This window comes from Coregonus clupeaformis, unplaced genomic scaffold (genome assembly GCF_020615455.1).
Source record: "Coregonus clupeaformis isolate EN_2021a unplaced genomic scaffold, ASM2061545v1 scaf0306, whole genome shotgun sequence".
NCBI lineage: Eukaryota > Metazoa > Chordata > Actinopteri > Salmoniformes > Salmonidae > Coregonus > Coregonus clupeaformis.
In genome coordinates this window covers 431479-451289 of record NW_025533761.1, presented here as the reverse complement: position 1 = coordinate 451289, position 19811 = coordinate 431479, and the positions used below count along the sequence as shown (strand labels likewise).

At 41.8% G+C, this 19811-nt stretch overlaps 1 protein-coding gene across 3 annotated transcripts in view; it reads right to left on the bottom strand.

Moving 5' to 3' along the window:
* Positions 1 to 199: 199 nt before the first annotated feature.
* Positions 200 to 19811, bottom strand: part of LOC121572442 (disintegrin and metalloproteinase domain-containing protein 15-like) — a 33897-nt gene continuing 14285 nt past the window's right edge. Inside the window, exons 19-24 of one of the 3 annotated variants that reach the window (XM_045214761.1) lie at positions 19455 to 19614; positions 16490 to 16604; positions 7194 to 7259; positions 4733 to 4801; positions 2730 to 2899; positions 200 to 2573 (exon numbers count right to left, since the gene is read on the bottom strand). In XM_045214761.1, the coding sequence (XP_045070696.1) occupies positions 2507 to 2573; positions 2730 to 2899; positions 4733 to 4801; positions 7194 to 7259; positions 16490 to 16604; positions 19455 to 19614 (647 nt within the window). In that variant the 3' untranslated portion in view covers positions 200 to 2506. The remainder of the gene's footprint in view (positions 2574 to 2729; positions 2900 to 4732; positions 4802 to 7193; positions 7260 to 16489; positions 16605 to 19454; positions 19615 to 19811) is intronic. The other 2 variants (XM_045214762.1, XM_045214763.1) reach the window with 2 other exon arrangements.

The following is a 19811-nucleotide window of genomic DNA, read 5'->3' as shown; positions in this document are numbered from 1 at the left end:
GTATGAGAAGAATGTATGAGATCAAATTGGCACGCAAGCTATTATCATCATCAGCCAGTGAACCCCTTCCTCCTTCCCAAGCACTCAGTGTTGTTTCAACTTAGTTGCACACCCAGTGCTGTGATAGCACTGTGTGAAAGGGTAAGTCAGCCCAAAAGGTTAATACAAATGTGGAAAATTAAGCAGCCAACAAAACCAGTCACTTTTCCCGCAGTCTGTTTTATTTCCCTCAGCAGCAGTGTACATTTCAATTGAGACAGTAGGAAAACTTCAGACAGACAGAGGTCAACATAGAACAGTCTCCTGAAAAGACACTCCCATCATTGCATTGAGCAAAATTCGTAACAATTCATTTTACATCTGAGTGTTCTCATACTGATTATCAGACGTATTAGAAATGTAAGACATATGAATAGAACCAAAGGGAGAGTGTGTTTGAGAGTGAGTGTGTTCAGAACATTGGAACAGATCACTGTCAGTAGAAGGTCAAAAAATGACGTTTAAAAATTCTAAAGCAAATGGACCGATGGAAGGCATAATGTGCATGCCTGTGCCATTTAGAGGTTTTCATAATCTAAGTTGACAACTTTAGTAATTCATCAAAATAATTAACAGTCAAATGATCTGAAATGCTTGTAATGTATATTGCATACCAGTACTAATTTATCCAAATGACCAAGAATTATTGGCAGATTTCAAATCAGGATGAAGAGCATCAGTTACCAATTTCAATTATCATACCTGCTAGCCAAGTTCTCTTTGAATAAATAGGCCACCATTGATACTCAAAATCATCTATTTGCTGTATGTTGCCGTGGAGTGCTTTCAAATTCAACCACTTGGTCTTCATAAGAGTTGAAAGAGAGTGCTATCAACTTAAAACTCATAAGGCTTGGAATTAATCACATTAAACAACCTTAAAATAGAAGACAAACAAGGACGTTTTGACTTGGAAAACAATCCTTCACTAGAAATGAAATACACTTTCATGACATCCAGGCAAAATAAATACTGTTGCCTGTTGACATACTGGCGGCCCACCACTTCAGGAGGAGTCATACTGATATTGTGGTTTACCATCACAACACTTTATATTAAGTTGCCCTTATACCATGTAGTTACTCAAACTACTTTGGTAACTAGCTCTACTGCAGACAAGGAACACACAACAATGCTTGAATTGCACTAAAAGGATAAGTGACAAATTATGTTTTACATTAATTTCCAATCTAGTTACATGAAATAAGACTGAGAAAATAATATTTGGTGTAACTACATGGCATTGCTGTGACTTAATGTAAAGTGTGAGCCTAGCGTTTTCTTCTTACATTCTGTCAGCGTGTTTCCCCAGTTTAAGAAGTGAATCCCATGGCTTGGTTTTAATTCACCTGAAAATGTGAAGACTCATTTAAAAGAGCTCCTCATTCTAAGAGTGCAATGAACTCATTTGGGCCAACACTGGTCCTTCACAACTGATCACCAAAGGTACAAAAAAGGCAACCGATCTTCTGTCACAGCGTAGGTCAGTCTTCGAGAAGTGACCTCGTGTTTCACAAGGTTCAATCTACTTCCCCCCTCACTTCTCCTGAGATCCATCTCTTTGGCTTTTAAATAGTCCTTATGGTAGAATTAAAACTAGTAGGCAAGTTCCAATTCTATGGTATTTACAGTTCTGCAGCTACAGTTAGTTGTACTGCTCTGCAACTGAAAACAACTAAAGTTCTGTGTCACTATTCTCATTTAATCTCAAGGTTTAGTCAGAGAGGGTTGCATGCAAGGTCCTCTCCCTCAATGACACCATTGTGATGGAGATCAAAAGAATCATTGTGGTGAATGAAAGTGTTGATATGCTTCTTTATTCCAGAAAGAGAGCAATAGGTGGTCAGGACTTGTTTCCTGAGGCCTGCATTAGCCAAGCCACTTAAAATAAAATACTGCAAAAGTGGTGGCCACAGTCAGATTGGGAGGATGACTTGGGCTTCAACCTATAAGTAGAAGAGTAATAAGCTGTTCTGAAGCATCACAGGGCACATTTAAATGTGCAAGTGCCATAAAACCAATACTGGGCCTTTAATCTCTATTGAGCTTATCCTCTGTGTAGACATCCATTTTTGTAATTGTCAGTTAATGTCAAAAGCCACACAGTTTTCATGTAGTGTTACTTCTTTGATGGATACTTAACTACATCCATCCAGTTTCTTAATGGCCAACGGATCTACCCGACTGAACATTCCAGACCTTCTCCGCTTTGCTCGGAGCCCCAGTCTGTCTCAACACGGCAGGCAACCAACCAAGGCACCTGTCAGTCTCTCAGGAGGAAGACAATAGGAAATACTTTGGGGGGCAGGGAGAGTGAAATGCAGCATTCGTTTGGAGACATCTGGGTTCTGAGCCGTCCTATAAGGGTCTCCATAATAAAACACTTGGCTGAATCAGTGCAATTCGTGCTGTCAGGTCCGGTTTAAGAGAATCTCAGAATCCTATTGGTTTTGTGGATCTTTGTCGGTTAAACCGGAAGTGTCGAGTTGGGTTTTCTGGGTTGTGACGTCCTTACGGGAGGTAAAGGGGCACGTCTATGTGAGATAGAGAGGGATATAGAAAGATGGAAAAGAAGGTCACCTCCAGCTTTTTCTACAATACTACACAACGCCAATTGTATATGTCTATCTGCTCATTCATCTGACATCTATACATTCATCAATTTAGCCGAACAATAGTCACTGAAGTACCTGGAAGGGACGGCTGCAACAGAAGGGCCAACAGGTGGAACTGAAATTATACTCGCTCCATGTTGCAGGGGGGAACAAGATGCAGCGTACCCAGGGTGGGTGGGATGTGACGGGGGTTCCGAAGGCAAGGGCTTCCTGGGGGCTGGTGTTTTTTTGGGTGGTCCAGTGGCCTGAAGAAAATACAACAGAAACATATAATAGAATCCAGGTGTGACACAGGATGAATTTAGTTGATTATAGCCGTCTCATCACATAGAGTTTAGGTAACAGAGACAAGACAATTGAAGATTGAGGGCTCTAGACCAGGGATGGGCAACTCCAGTCCTCGGGGGCATGATTGGTGTCACTTTTGCCCCAGCCCCAGCTAACACACATCACTGCAATAATCAAGTAATGATCTTCAGTTTAAAAGGCAATAAGTTTAAATCAGCTGTGTTTGCTAGAGATGGGAAAAAAATGTGACCACTCTGATCCCGAGGACTGGAGTTGCCCATCCCTGCTCTAGACCAAATGTAGATTTAATTGATTCACTTTTGGTTTAATTAACTGTTCCGCCAATAGTACTATAAATAATGTATGCGACGCTCTGACATTGACGTGTTGAATGTTGCCTGCTTGTACATGGACGATGCAAAGTACACTCACCGGCCAATTTATTAGGAACACCCATCTAGTACCGGGTCGGACCCCCCTTTGCCACCAGAACAGCCTGAATCCTTTGGGGCATTCCACAAGGTGTCAGAAACGTTCCACAGAGACGTTGGTCCATGTTGACGCGATGGCATCATGCAGTTGCTGCAGATTGGACGACGGTATATTCATGTTGCGAACAGCCCATTCATTCTTGACCCAAAGATGCTCTATTGGGTTGAGGTCTGGGGACTGCGCAGGCCACTCCAGGCAATGTTTTTCTACTCCTCAATTGTCCAGTGTTGGTGATCGCCTGCCCACTGGAGACGCTTCTTCTTGTTTTTAGCTGATAGGAGTGGAACCTGGTGTGGTCGTCTGCTGCAATAGCCCATCTGTGACAAGGATCGACAAGTTGTGCGTTTCGAGATGCCATTCTACACACCATTGTTGTACTGCTCTTTTTTTTGTCTGTTTGTGGCCCGCCCGTTAGCTTGCACAATTCTTGCCACTCTCCTTTGACCTCTCTCATCAACAAGCTGTTTTCGCCCACAGGACTGCTGCTGACTGGATGTTTTTTGTTGGTCGCACCATGCTCGGTAAACCCTTGACACTGTTGTATGTGAAAAGCCCTTGAAGGCATCCATTTATGAGATACAGGATCCGTGCGCCTGGCACCGACGATCATACCGCGCTCAAAGTTGCTTAGGTCACTCGTTTTGTCCATTCTAACGTTCAATCGAACAGTAACTGGATGCCTGCTTTATATAGCAAGCCACGGCCACATGACTCACTGTCTGTAGGAGCGATCCATTTTCGTGAACGGAGTGGTGTACCTAATAAACTGGCCGGTGAGTGTATTTACACGGCACCAATATATTAAGCATGGTTTATTATGCAAATGCAGTATCACACTTTAATACAATGCAATTTCTACTTTAACTTTAAAATGCTAATTTCACCAAAATATTTGTTTTTCAAATAGTTACCAACATTGCCATTAGCTATTGCCATAGATTAGCTGTGCATTATTTTTTAACCAACTTTTTTAGAGACACTTCCACTGGAGTGAATATTAAATACACTTCCACTGGAGTGAATATTAAGTACTTTTTATCAAAAGTCTGCATTTGCATAGAACTGTAAATTCAGCAATACAATACTGCACTAAAGCTTGATTAGTCTGATTAGATTCATTTTCTCAAATCATTCAATCCATCGAATCAACCAACCAACTATATAGACCCATCAATTAACCACACAATCCCACCAATCAACCATTCAATCCCGCCACAATCAATTAACCAACCAACCACACACATCACATTAATCAACCAATCAGACCCACAGCCAATGCCCACATGCTACTCTGGTACCTGGCTGCCTGTTAGCACAGGGTCAGGGGGTAGAGGCTTGGTGGGAGGAGCCGGCCGACTCAACGATGGCTAGAATAACGGACGGAAAACAGAACAGGAGGAATAGATGGAGAGAATGAGAGAGTGAGGGGTGGAAAAGACCAACCAATGGAAAGGGACTATTCAGGTATTCCAATAGAGTACTGAATTAGACTCCACAGAGAAGTGTCACAATACTCCAAAAATTTTACATTTTTATGATGAAAACAACAAAACGTCAGATGAATTCTCATGCAATGACACATCAAAGACACAAATAATAATTTCTATTAGCAAACCACAGAGACGAGACAGCTACCTCTATTCATTCGCCATCATGCTCAGTTCCACGCAGGAAACAAATGCACTCTAAAGTAAAGGAATAGTATCCATTACGCTACTATTGACAAGACAGATTCCAATCATGGAAGTAGATGAGAGGGAAAGATGATCGACACCAGTGCTCCTCAAAGCCATTCAGATGAGATCAATTTACCCACACTTAACAAACCTTAAAAATCTGAAACTTGACCAATGACCATAAGATATTTTTTGAGGAACAGTGGTAGGGAATATATACAGAGTGTACAAAACATTAGGAACACTTGCTCTTTCCATGACAGACTGACCATGTGAATCAAGGTGAAAACTATGATCCCTTATTGACGTCACCTGTTAAATCCACTTCAAATCAGTGTAGATGAAGCGGAGGAGCCAGGTTAAAGGAGGATTTTTAAGCCTTGAGCAATTGAAACATGAATTGTGTGTGTGCCATTCAGAGGGTGAATGGGCAAGACAAAACATTTGAACAGGGTATAATAGTAGGTGCCAGGAGCAGCGGTTCGAGTCTGCTGGGTTTTTTACGCTCAACCGTTTCCAGAGTGTATCAAGAATGGTCCAACACCCAAAGGACATCCAGCCAACTTGACACAACTATAGGAAGCATTGGAGTCAACATGGGTCAGCATCCCTGTGGAACGCTTTCGACACCTTGTAGAGTCCATGCCCTGACGATTCAAGGCTGTTCCGAGGGCAAAAGGGGGTGCAACCCAATATTAGGAAGTTGTTCCTAATGTTTTGTACACTCAGTGTACATTGATTCTAGAGCTTCAGCTAATTAACTATGTAGTTCTAGATTTTAATGTTATGTAATAATAATCATCACAGATGATTCAAGTAAAGTATTACAATTTATGAAAGTGATTGGAAATAAAGAGAAACAACTCTGGTGTGTGGAGCTGTGGACTTTGTCAACTAGTTAAATCATTGTGTCTCAGCACATAGACTACTCTTCCAGATCTAAGCTGGGGATAGAGTTTGCTCATGTGGAGGGTTATTTCGCTAAGTGACAGATTTACACGTCTAAACAGGAGAGTTAATCTTGTCCAAATGAAACCCTTGTTAAGCATTAGACACTGTGGCTACTGTTGGCGTTAAAAGGAGGAACATGCTCCCCCCATGCCAGGAAGTAATGTTTTTTTGTTTTTTTTAAAATTAATCTAAGTAATGCTGTGGTTGGTTTTCAACATACATTTTTAAGTCACCCTGTACATGCAGGTTTCCGTTCAGACTGACATGTCATATCCTCATAGAATCATTTAGAAAAATGTTTTATTTTACTTTTTCTCCCCAATTTTGTGATATCCAATTGGTAGTTACAGTCTTGTCCCATCGCTGCAACTCCCGAACGGACTCGGGAGAGGCGAAGGTCGAGAACCATGCATCCTCCGAAACACTACCCTGCCAAGCCGCACTGCTTCTTGACACACTGCTTGCTTAACCCGGAAGCCGGCCACACCAATGTGTCGGAGGAAATACCGTACAACTGGCGACCGAAGTCACAAGGAGTCGCTAGAGCGCGATGGGACAAGGACATCCCGGCCGGCCAAACCCTCCCCTAACGACGCTGGGCCAATTGTGCGCCGCTTAATGGGTCTCCCAGGCGCAGCCGGCTGCAACACAGCCTGAGATCGAACCCGGGTCTGTAGTGACGCCTCAAGCACTGCTAATGCCCCTAACCTCGTCATTAATGGCAGCCTCTGACTGTACCTGGTTGTTAGGGGGGCTGGGGTCGAGGGGCAGGGGCTTGGTGGGGGCTGGCCGTTTCTTGGCCAACTGAAGTAGCACAAAAAAATTAAAAAACATCTGTGATACATTTAGGACCATTTAACCAAGATCCTCAATGACGGTCTGATGTTCAATATTTAGGATGGAATCACTCATAATAAAACGTAATACAGATCTAATAATGATAAATGGAACAAACACGACTTCACTATTATACTGCAACTACACATACATAAAGACACAGAATGTTAGTTCTAGAAAACATAAGGATGCTTATAGATAAATAATAATTAGTAAGTTAGAGATTATCTCATTGCATTGAACACACAAGCATTTTTTAAGCTACCCATCACCTCACAGGCCTAGACCAGGTTACCTGGGCTTGTTTTAAGACAGGGTCAGGGGGGAGTGGCTTAGTAGGCGGAGCAGGTCTGTCCTGAACCTGATAGGAGAAAACAGGAGGCAAAGGGTTTTGACAGCCAATGGAAACATGCATTGGAGGGTAAGTTAGTTATTAGAATTAAGCAGAACATATGCAACTCTCAGATTGAGAAAATATGAATTGGTTACTTGAGAACATACACTGAACAAAAATATAAACGCAACACATAAAGTGTGGGTCCCATGTTCCATGAGCCAAAATAAAAGATCCCAGAAATGTTCCATCCGCACTAAAAGATTATTTCTCTAAAATGTTGTGCACACATTTGTTTACATCCCTGTTAATGAGCATTTCTCCTTTGCCAAGATAAACCATCCAGCTGACAAGTGTGGCATATCAAGAAGCTGATTAAACAGCATTATCATTAAACAGGTGCACCTTGTGCTGGGGACAATAAAAGGCCACTACAATGTGCAGTTTTGTCACACAACACAATGCCACAGATCTCTCATGTTGAGGGAGCATACAATTGACATGCTGACTGCAGGAATGTCCACCAGAGCTGTTGCAAGAGAATGTAATGTTAATTTCTCACAACCGCAGACCACGTGTAACCACACCAGCCCAGGGCCTCCACATCCGGCTTCTTCACCTGCGGGATTGTCTGAGACCAGCCACCCAGACAGCTGATGAAAATGTGGGTTTGCACAACTGAATAATTTCTGCACAAACTATCAGGGAAGCTCACTGCAGTTTGGCATCGTAACAGACTTCAGTAGGCAAATGCTCACCTTTGATGGCCAACGGCACACTGGAGAAGTGTGCTCTTCACAGATTAATTCCGGTTTGAACTGTACCGGGCAGATGGCAGACAGCATGTATGGTGTCGTGTGGGCGAGTGGTTTGCTGAAGTCAAAGTTGTGAACAGAGTGCCCCACGGTGGTGGTGGGGTTATGGTATGGGCAGGCATAAGCTACGGATAACGAACACAATTGCATTTTATTGATGGCTATTTGAATGCACAGAGATACCGTGACGAGAACCTGAGGCCCATTCTCATGCCATTCATCCGCCGCCATCACCTCATGTTTCAGCATGATAATGCAAAGCCCCATGTCGCAAGGATCTGTACACAATTCCTGGAAGCTAACAATGTCCCAGTTCTTCCATGGCCTGCATACTCACCAGACATGTCACCCATTGAGCATGTTTGGGAAGCTCTTGATCGACAGTGTGTTCCAGTTCACGCCAATATCCAGCAACATCGCACAGCCATTGAAGAGGAGTGGAACAAGAGGCCACAATCAACAGCCTGATCAACTGTATGCGAAGGAGATGTGACGCATGAGGCAAATGGTGGTCACACCAGATACTGACTGGTTTTCTGATCCACGCCCCTACCTTTTATTTTTTAAGGTATCTGTGCCCAACAAATGCATATCTGTATTCCCAGTCATATGAAATCCATAGATTAGGGCCTAATTAATTAATTTAAATTGACTGATTTCCTTATATAAACTGTAACTCAGTAAAATCTTTAAAATTTTTGCATGTTGCGTTTATATTTTTGTTCAGTGTAGTTACTGTTAATGTGTTTGATGCTTTTCCCCTATTCTTTATGCTCCCCTTCTTCAGGCCAATCTGAAGCCTCGTCCTCCTCTACAAATTCAAAAACAGAGTCTTGAACAAGATAGACCTGTCTAGAACATGCAACATTCAGTAATAGCTCCCCACATGAAAAAATACTATAGTATACAGTGCCTTCGGAAAGTATTCAGACCCATTGACTTTTTCCACATTGTTACGTTACAGCCTTATTCTAAAATTGATCAACAAAAATAGAATCCTCAGCAATTTACACACAATACCCCATAATGACAAAGCAAAAACAGGTTTTTAGAAATGTTTGCAAATTGATTAAAAATACTAAACAGAAATGCCTTATTTCCATAAGTATTCAGACCCTTTGTTATGAGACTCGAAATTGTTTCCATGGATCATAATTTAGATATTTCTACAACTTGATTGGAGTCCACCTGGGGTAAATTCAATTGATTGGACATGATTTGGAAAGGCACACACTTGTCTATATAAAGGTCCCACAGTTGACAGTGCATGTCAGAGCAAAAACCAAGCCATGAGGTCGAAGGAATTGTCCGTGAGCTCCGAGACAGGATTGTGTCGAGGCACAGATCTGAGGAAGGGTACCAAAACATTTCTGCATCATTGAAGGATCTTTCTTAAATTGAAGAAGTTTGGAACCACCAAGACTCTTCCTAGAGCTGGCCGCCCAGCCAAACTGAGCAATCGGGGGAGAACGGCTTTGGTCAGGGAGGTGACAAGATTCTCTGGACTGATGAAACCAAGATTGAACTATTTGGCCTGAATGCCAAGCGTCACGTCTGGAGGAAACCTAGCACAATCCCTACGGTGAAGCATGGTGGTGGCAGCATCATGCTGTGGGGATGTTTTTCAGCGGCAGGGACTGGGAGACTAGTCAGGATTGAGGCAAAGATGAACGGAGCAAAGTAAAGAGAGATCCTTGATGAAAACCTGATCCAGAGCGCTCAGGATCTCAGACTGCTGTGAAGGTACACCTTCCAACAGGACAACGACCTTAAGCACACAGCCAAGACAACACAGGAGTGGCTTCGGGACAAGTCTCAATTTCCCTGAGTGGCCCAGCCACTGGAGAGACCTGAAAATAGCTGCGCAGCAACGCTCCCCATCCAACCTGACAAAGCTTGTGAGGATCTGCAGAGAAGAATGGGAGAAACTCCCAAAGAAGACTCGAGGCTGTAAACGCTGCCAAAGGTGCTTCAACAAAGTACTGAGTAAAGGGTCTGAATACTAATGTAAATATGATATTCCAGTTAATTTGATAAATTAGCAAAAATGTCTAAAAACCTGTTTTTGCTTTGTCATTATGGGGTATTGTGTGTAGATTGATGAGGGGGGAAAAAAACAATTTAATCAATTTTAGAATAAGGCTGTAACCTAACAAAATGTGGAAAAAGTCAAGGGGTCTGAATACTTTCCGAAGGCACTGTAAATACTGTAGTATTACTATATTTATATACTATAGTATTCACTGTAGTGTTTTTGTTGACGACTGTAGTATTTACAATTTACTATAGAATAAATGCAGTAGTATTACTATAGTTAAAACACGATACTATAGGCATCGGTGGTATCCAGATTGTCATCCTGACCTTGTGCCATCCCGGGATATTCTGTAATACCGTCACTGAACACAAGGGGTGCTATTTTCAAACCACATTGAGCCTCTGTAATCCAAAGGTTAGCTATGCTGATTTTGCAAGAAGCTAACCACTTAGCTAGATCACTAGCCAGAAAATTCTACCCGCTGGCTTAAAGCTGCACTAGGGTCAGACAGCATTCCTGTGTATATTAAAGACACCACGGAGTACGCGCGAGATATGGCTCAGAAAACGTACTTCATTCCAGGGATGAGAAATGCGTTGTACTCCGAATTATCCTATTATCTCAACTGTTACACCGTGAAGATAATGGAACAATTTGGAGTACAACACAATTCTCATCCCTGGATTGAGGTACGTTTTAATCTACACAGGAATTCTGTCTGACCCCATTGCAACTGTAAGCAAGCAGGTCAGATCTGCTGGCTACTAGATAACTAGCAACTAAATTAGCAAACCAAATGCACAACTACAGAGTATTGAGCACATTTAGACAGTTAACTTAATAGTTATAAGATATCTAGCTGTCAAACATTTAGTTATGAATTCCATGCTGTAACTAGATCACCTGGCGTGTGCTGCGCAACAGTGAGTGACTCACAAGGCTCTGGTGTCTCTTCATTGTGTGCTTGTAAACAAACACCATGTGATTGGGGACTACCGGTAAGCTTCATAATGAAAAAGAATGTGACAGATGAAATGAAGAACGCAATCTTCTTTATCTCCTAACGTATTGCACAAGTTGACTGCAGGTACCTTACTTAAAAAGTAACTACAAGTATTCAAATGTATAACACAATTCAAAGAAATAGTTTAAATGATATTGACAGTATTGAAAAACCATCCCATGGCTATTTCCAAATACCCCAGTATACGATATACTGTATTTACTATAGTGTTTTTGTTTTATTATCTTTGACATAGAATTGGCAGCTTTCTCCTTGAGGAAACCTACTAGACAAATACTAAAACATTTCCATAACCTGTAGGTAGGACTGGAGTCTGAACGGATAGTTTAGAGCTTCTGCTCTTTTCTACAACCTGTAGGGAACCGAATGTACAGTCTATACTTGGCATGTAGGTTTTTCAATCATGGGTGGCACATATTGGGATATGGGGATGGGAATGGGTGGGGTATATGCAAATTAAATACTGTAGTATTACTATAGTTAATCTGTAGTGTTTTTTATGGATAATACTATAGTATTCTACAGTATACTACGAGATTCTATAGTAACTACTACACATGACCAAGGTATACAGTGGGGAAAAGTTTTAGTCAGCCACCAATTGTGCAAGTTCTCCCACTTAAAAAGATGAGAGGCCTGTAATTTTCATCATAGGTACACGTCAACTATGACAGACAAAATGAGAAAATAAAATCCAGAAAATGACATTGTAGGATTTTAATGAATTTATTTTGCAAATTATGGTGGAAAATAAGTATTTGGTCAATAACAAAAGTTTCTCAATACTTTGTTATATACCCTTTGTTGGCAATGACACAGGTCAACGTTTTCTGTAAGTCTTCACAAGGTTTTCACACACTGTTGCTGGTATTTTGGCCCATTCCTCCATGCAGATCTCCTCTAGAGCAGTGATGTTTTGGGGCTGTCGCTGGGCAACACGGACTTTCAACTCCCTCCAAAGATTTTCTATGGGGTTGAGATCTGGAGACTGGCTAGGCCACTCCAAGACCTTGAAATGCTTCTTGCGAAGCCACTCCTTCGTTGCCCGGGCGGTGTGTTTGGGATCATTGTCATGCTGAAAGACCCAGCCACGTTTCATCTTCAATGCCCTTGCTGATGGAAGGAGGTTTTCACTCTAAATCTCACGATACATGGCCCCATTCATTCTTTCCTTTACACGGATCAGTCGTCCTGGTCCCTTTGCAGAAAAAACAGCCCCAAAGCATGATGTTTCCACCCCCATGCTTCACAGTAAGTATGGTGTTCTTTGGATGCAACTCAGCATTCTTTGTCCTCCAAACACGACGAGTTGAGTTTTACCAAAAAAGTTATATTTTGGTTTCATCTGACCATATGACATTCTTCCAATCCTCTTCTGGATCATCCAAACTGCACTCTAGCAAACTTCAGACGGGCCTGGACATGTACTGGCTTAAGCAGGGGGACACGTCTGGCACTGCAGGATTTGAGTCCCACTGGCGGCGTATTGTGTTACTGATGGTAGGCTTTGTTACTTTGGTCCCAGCTCTCTGCAGGTCATTCACTAGGTCCCCCGTGTGGTTCTGGGATTTTTTGCTCACCGTTCTTGTGATCATTTTGATCCCACGGGGTGAGATCTTGCATGGAGCCCCAGATCGAGGGAGATTATCAGTGGTCTTGTATGTCTTCCATTTCCTAATAATTGCTCCCACAGTTGATTTCTTCAAACCAAGCTGCTTACCTATTGCAGATTCAGTCTTCCCAGCCTGGTGCAGGTCTACAATTTTGTTTCTGGTGTCCTTTGACAGCTCTTTGGTCTTGCCCATAGTGGAGTTTGGAGTGTGACTGTTTGAGGTTGTGGACAGGTGTCTTTTATACTGATAACAAGTTCAAACAGGTGCCATTAATACAGGTAACGTAGTGGAGGACAGAGGAGCCTCTTAAAGAAGAAGTTACAGGTCTGTGAGAGCCAGAAATCTTGCTTGTTTGTAGGTGACCAAATACTTATTTTCCACCATAATTTGCAAATAAATTCATTAAAAATCCTACAATGTGATTTTCTGGAGAAAAAAAATCTCAATTTGTCTGTCATAGTTGACGTGTACCTATGATGAAAATTACAGGCCTCTCTCATCTTTTTAAGTGGGAGAACTTGCACAATTGGTGGCTGACTAAATACTTTTTTCCCCACTGTACTACAGTGTGTAGTATAGTATTCAACAGTAGGGATTCATATTTTCCAGACAAGTTTCAATACCGGGAATAATTCGTATTTATAACCGAAAGTCCCAGGAAATAGTGCAAAAATCGGTAGTGTCCATATAAAGAGATTAAAACCAAGATATGGTCACTATGCCAGGGTTCTCCCCAAATAAGAGAGTAAAGATTTCAGAGCAAATTAAACTGATTTTAAGTAATGATAGAGTAACTGTCTTTGATCAACAATTACATTGTTGTGAGTTGCGAAACAGACCGTTCATACATTTTCAGCCTTATGTTCCTCAATTAAGCAGTAGGCCATCTAGACACAGAGCACACCCCGAGTATAGCGTTGTTGAATCATACAAACTTTGTAACGGCAGTCAAACAAAAGTCAAATGATTAAAGTTGCTAAACTTGCTAGATAACCTTCAACGAATTACAGAATATTTCCTATATTTGGCAAAAATCAAGTTGATGATTATACGGATAGCAGATCAGCTCATGAATAACAGGTAGATGAAGAGTGGAAATAGTTTAAATATCAAAGTATCTTAACGAGAAACAACTCTGTTTTCAAAGTATCCATACAGTGCCTTGCGAAAGTATTCACCCCCCTTGGCATTTTTCCTATTTTGTTGCCTTACAACCTGGAATTAAAATGGATTTTTTGGGGGGGTTTGTATCATTTGATTTACACAACATGCCTACCACTTTGAAGATGCAAAATATTTTTTTATTGTGAAACAAACAAGTAATAATAAAAAAAGCATAACTATTCACCCCCCCAAAGTCAATACTTTGTAGAGCCACCTTTTGCAGCAATTACAGCTGCAAGTCTCTTGGGGTATGTCTCTATAAGCTTGGCACATCTAGCCACTGGCATTTTTGCCCATTCTTCAAGGCAAAACTGCTCCAGCTCCTTCAAGTTGGATGAGTTCCGCTGGTTTAATTTTTTTTGCAAATTTTAAATTGTAGATATTACGTTTAGAAATTATCCTTCTGGCCAAAAGCACAAGGCATTCTACCCCCTTTAAACAATACCTAAACTCTTGTATGTGACAAATAAAATTTGATTTGATTTGATGTACAGCAATCTTTAAGTCATACCACAGAATCTCAATTGGATTGAGGTCTGGGCTTTGACTAGGCCATTCCAAGACATTTAAATGTTTCCCCTTAAAGCACTTGAGTGTTGCTTTAGCAGTATGCTTAGGGTCATTGTCCTGCTGGAAGGTGAACCTCCATCCCAGTCTCAAATCTCTGGAAGACTGAAACAGGTTTCCCTCAAGAATTTCCCTGTATTTAGCGCCATCCATCATTCCTTCAATTCTGACCAGTTAACCAGTCCCTGCTGATGAAAAACGGATGGTGCTCTCGGGGTGATGAGAGGTGTTGGGTTTGCGCCAGACATAGCATTTTCCTTGATGGCCAAAAATCTCAATTTTAGTCTCATTTGACCAGAGTACCTTCTTCCATATGTTTGGGGAGTCTCCCACATGCCTTTTGGCGAACACCAAACGTGTTTGCTTATTTATTTCTTTAAGCAATGGCTTTTTTTCTGGCCACTCTTCCGTAAAGCCCAGCTCTGTGTACGGCTTAAAGTGGTCCTATGGACAGATACTCCAATCTCCGCTGTGGAGCTTTGCAGCTCCTTCAGGGTAATCTTTGGTCTCTTTGTCCCCATTAATGCCCTCCTTGCCTGGTCCGTGACTTTTGGTGGGCGGCCCTCTCTTGGCAGGTTTGTTGTGGTGCCATATTCTTTCAATTTTTTAATAATGGATTTAACGGTGCTCCGTGGAATGTTCAACATTTTGGATATTTATTTATAACCCAACCCTGATCTGTACTTCTCCACAACTTTGTCCCTGACCTGTTTGGAGAGCTCCTTGGTCTTCATGGTGACGCTTGCTTGGTGGTGCCCCTTGCTTAGTGATATTGCAGACTCTGGGGCCTTTCAGAACAGGTGTATATATACACACACTGAGATCATGTGACAGATCATGTGACACTTAAATAAAGTCCACCTTTGTGCAATCTAACTAATTATGTGACTTCTGAAGGTAATTGGTTGCACCAGATCTTATTTAGGGGCTTCATAAAGGGGTGAATACATACGATGCACCACTTCTCCGTTATTTATTTTTTAGAATCTTTTGAAACAAGTTATCTTTTTCATTTCACTTCACCAATTTGGACTATTTTGTGTATGTCCATTACATGAAATCCAAATAAAAATCAAATTTAAATTACAGGTTGTAATGCAACAAAATAGGAAAAACACCAAGGGGGATGAAAACTTTTGCAAGGCACTGTATCTACTCTCATATTGTTTGTTGAGCACACATTCTCTACCAAAGCTCTCATATCGGCAGCAAGTCTGAGACAGTGCAGAGAAGCAGGGGAAATGTTATAGCGGTATTTTGACATGCACAGGCGTGCTTTGATAATGGCAACCTACGGATTACAGAATAAAGTTATGAATTTTCATGCAAGACAGGAGTCAGGATTTAGGACAGGAGAATATATAATTTTCCCTCATGCCTACCCACAGACTTCATGACTGTGACAGAGATGACATTGTAATAAATTGTGCATAGGCCTATCAAATTTGTGACTGTCTGAGTCACAATGACAGCTCAAAGAGGCACACATTATTTTATAGGCTATACTGTAGGGGTTTCCTGTAGGGTTCATTAACTGCATTCAGGTCGCGTGTGCAGTCCAGCAGTGGCAATTATGCGTGTGCTTTGAATTTATGGCGACTTTGTGTGAAGTAAATATGCTAAAGGCTACCATGCGACAACCTATTTGGATAATGTGCTATTAAATATGTTGCTAATCTGATGCTGCACATGTTGTGTATTTTGTGGAATTGCATTAGTGCCGACAATTTTTGTAAATTTCCAGGTCGTCATTAAATTTTTTCGGGAAATGTGTGTTCCTGGGACAGTCAAGGGATCCCGGTTACCCATGTTAATCCCTATTCTACAGTTTACTAAAGTTTACTACAGAATTCTATAGTAAACGGTAGTATTTTTTCATGTGGGTCAACGCAGAGCGATTGAGGTCTGCTAAATGGCTAATATTAGTCAGTGTTATCTATTCCATGTACCTATAACAAGGGGCACATAGGAACAGTGTAGGTGGAAAAACTATTTGAGTGACAGCCAGGGAAGGCCAGGGTGGGTCATCGTGGTACCTTGTTAGAAGGTGGAGACGGGGTCATTTGGATGTCACTCTGGCGGCTCCAGTGGTACCTCAGAGGTTGGACCTGTTCCCCGTTACGAGCATCCACTCGCTCTGTGGCCGGGGTCCTGGAAGACAGCACACACACATTAACATAAAGTTCATACCACAATTTCAATAATGGAGGTGCTGAAACATTACAAATAGTTAGCTGGGCACTGTCATAAGAGTTAAGAATATGACGTTTCTCTATAACATTGGTCCAGCCCTCAAAGAATGGGTGTATGATTACAATACACTGGTTAATATACATTTTATTACAACCTAGGGGAATAATCAGTTTTGGTTCTGAAGAGCCAGAGGTCATTGTAGTGGTTCAATTTAAGTAAAAATGAGGTTGACAGAAGTAACGCTCAAAATAAGCTTATAGAACTGAAACTCTCCAGAATGGTAAGTATTTCTACACGGGAAACCGGCTCTAAAGGAGTCCTATATAAAACATTCAAGAAATGGGGAACTAAACTGGGGTGAGTTTCCCTTTAATTCGTCGTTATATCCTTCTTAAAGTGCATCGTTAGTATCTGAGCTGTTTCCTCAAAAAACATACAGTACCAGTCAAAAGTTTGGACACACGTACTCATTCAAGTGTGCAAAGCTGTCATCAAGGCAAAGGGTGGCTACTTTGAAGAATCTCAAATATAAAATATATTTTGATTTGTTTAAGACTTTTTTGGTTACTACAGTCGTGGTCAAAAGTTTTGAGAATGACACAAGTATTGGTCTTCACAAAGTTCACTGCTTCAGTGTTATGAGATATTTTTGTCAGATGTTACTATGGTATACTGAAGTATAATTACAAGCATTCCATAAGTGTCAAAGGCTTTTATTGACAATTACATTAAGTTTATGCAAAGAGTCAATATTTGCAGTGTTGACCCTTCTTTTTCAAGACCTCTGCAATCCGCCCTGGCATGCTGTCAATTAACTTCTGGGCCACATCCTGACTGATGGCAGCTCATTCTGGCATAATCAATGCTTGTCAGAATTTGTGGGGTTTTGTTTGTCCACCCGCCTCTTGAGGATCAACCACAAGTTCTCAGTGGGATTAAGGTCTGGGGAGTTTCCTGGGCATGGACCCAAAATGTAGATGTTTTGTTCCCCGAGCCACTTAGTTATCACTTTTGCCTTATGGCAAAGTGCTCCATCATGCTGGAAAAGGCATTGGTCGTCACCAAACTGTTCTTGGATGGTTGGGAGAAGTTGCTCTCGAAGGATGTGTTGGTACCATTCTTTATTCATGGCTGTGTTCTTAGGCAAAATTGTGAGTGAGCCCACTCCCTTGGCTGAGAAGCAACCCCACACATGAAAGGTCTCAGGATGCTTTACTGTTGGCATGACATAGGACTGATGGTAGCGCTCACCTTGTCTTCTCCGTACAAGGTGTTTTCCTGATGCCCCAAACAATCGGAAAGGGAATTCATCAGAGAAAATGACTTTACCCCAGTCCTCAGCAGTCCAATCCCTGTAACTTTGCAGAATATCAGTCGGTCCCTGATGTTTTTCCTGGAGAGAAGTGGCTTCTTTGCTGCCCTTCTTGACACCAGGCCATCCTCCAAAAGTCTTCACCTCACTGTGCGTGCATATGCACTCACACCTGCCTGCTGCCATTCCTGAGCAAGCTCTGCACTGGTGGTGCCCCGATCCTGCAGCTGAGTCAACTTTAGGAGACGGTCCTGGCGCTTGCTAGACTTTCTTGGGCGCCCTGACGCCCTCTTCACAACAATTGAACCCCTCTCCTTGAAGTTCTTGATGATCCGATAAATGGTTGATTTAGGTGCAATCTTTCTAGCAGCAATATCCTTGCCTGTGAAGCCCTTTTTCGTGCAAAGCAATGATGACAGCACGTGTTTCCTTGCAGGTACCCATTGTTAACAGAGGAAGAACAATGATTTCAAGCACCACCCTCCTTTTAAAGCTTCCAGTCTGTTATTCTAACTCAATCAGCATGACAGAGTGATCTCCAGCCTTGTCCTCGTCAACACTCTCACCTGTGTTAACGAAAGAATCACTGACATGATGGCAGCTGGTCCTTTTGTGGCAGGGCTGAAATGCAGTGGAAATGTTTTTGGGGGATTAAGTTCATTTTCATGGCAAAGAGGGACTTTGCAATTAATTGCAATTCATCTGATCACTCTTCATGACATTCTGGACTATATGCAAATTGCCATCATCAAAAGTGAGGCAGCAGACTTTGTGAAAATTAGTATTTGTGTCATTCTCAAAACTTTTGACCACGACTGTACATGATTCCATATGTGTTATTTCATAGTTTTGATGTCTTCACTAATATTCTACAATGTAGAGAATAGTAAAAATAAAGAAAAACCCTGGAATGAGTAGGTGTGTCCAAACCTGATCAATCAAATATAGTCACTCTCTCTTTAGATTATAGTGAGTAATTTTTATATGGACCAAAGTTCACAGATATTTTTGCAAACTGCAAACTAGAGAGTCTCTTGGATGTTATATGGAACACTAAGTATTAACGTTGCACTTCAGTAACGATTTGTTGTAAAGACACAGCCCAGAACTGAGCAGCTGGAAACTAATTCCATGGCTTTATTGTACCCTTAACATTTAGTACCTTTTATCCTGTTCTGCGGCAAACACCAAGCCCCAATTCTCACTATGGGCCACACTGACCCCATTGAATCATGGGTAGGGAAAAACACAGTTAACTCTAACCTCCATTGAGTGATAAAGTGCAAGATAAACCTTGTGCATGTCCAATTCCAACTTGCACATACTGGCTATAGCCCCTTTCATTCCATTATAGCTATTTTTAAAAAACACTATGGCCAAAATTCTGTCCATACAGATACCGGTTTTCTGCACTACGCAAACATAATACATACTATATAAATATTGCAACTAATATGTGAACACATAGTTGGTGTCCCCTGGGTCAGGGCTCTCACCGGCTCTGTTGCCGTCCGGTGCCCTTGTGGAAGGGGCTGGCAGTGCCCAGGCAGGGCAGGTTGCGGTGACAGCGGGGGAAACGCAGGGCGAGGAAGAGGAGAACCACCGGCAGGACGAAGAGGAAGATGACCAGCAAGGCCACACGTGCCGGGTCAGAACCTGGAGATACAGAAAACATTGTGGTCATGGTTATCATGGCAGACATAGAATTACAGCTGGGTGCATGTTACTTATTTCATCCTAGTTTTATTGATACGGTGTCCCAATTTCTCAAGGATTTGATTAAGATGAGGAGTGTATATCTATGAGTGCAGTCAAGTTGTGTGTTAACAGAGGAAGGGTGAGGGAGGGTGAGG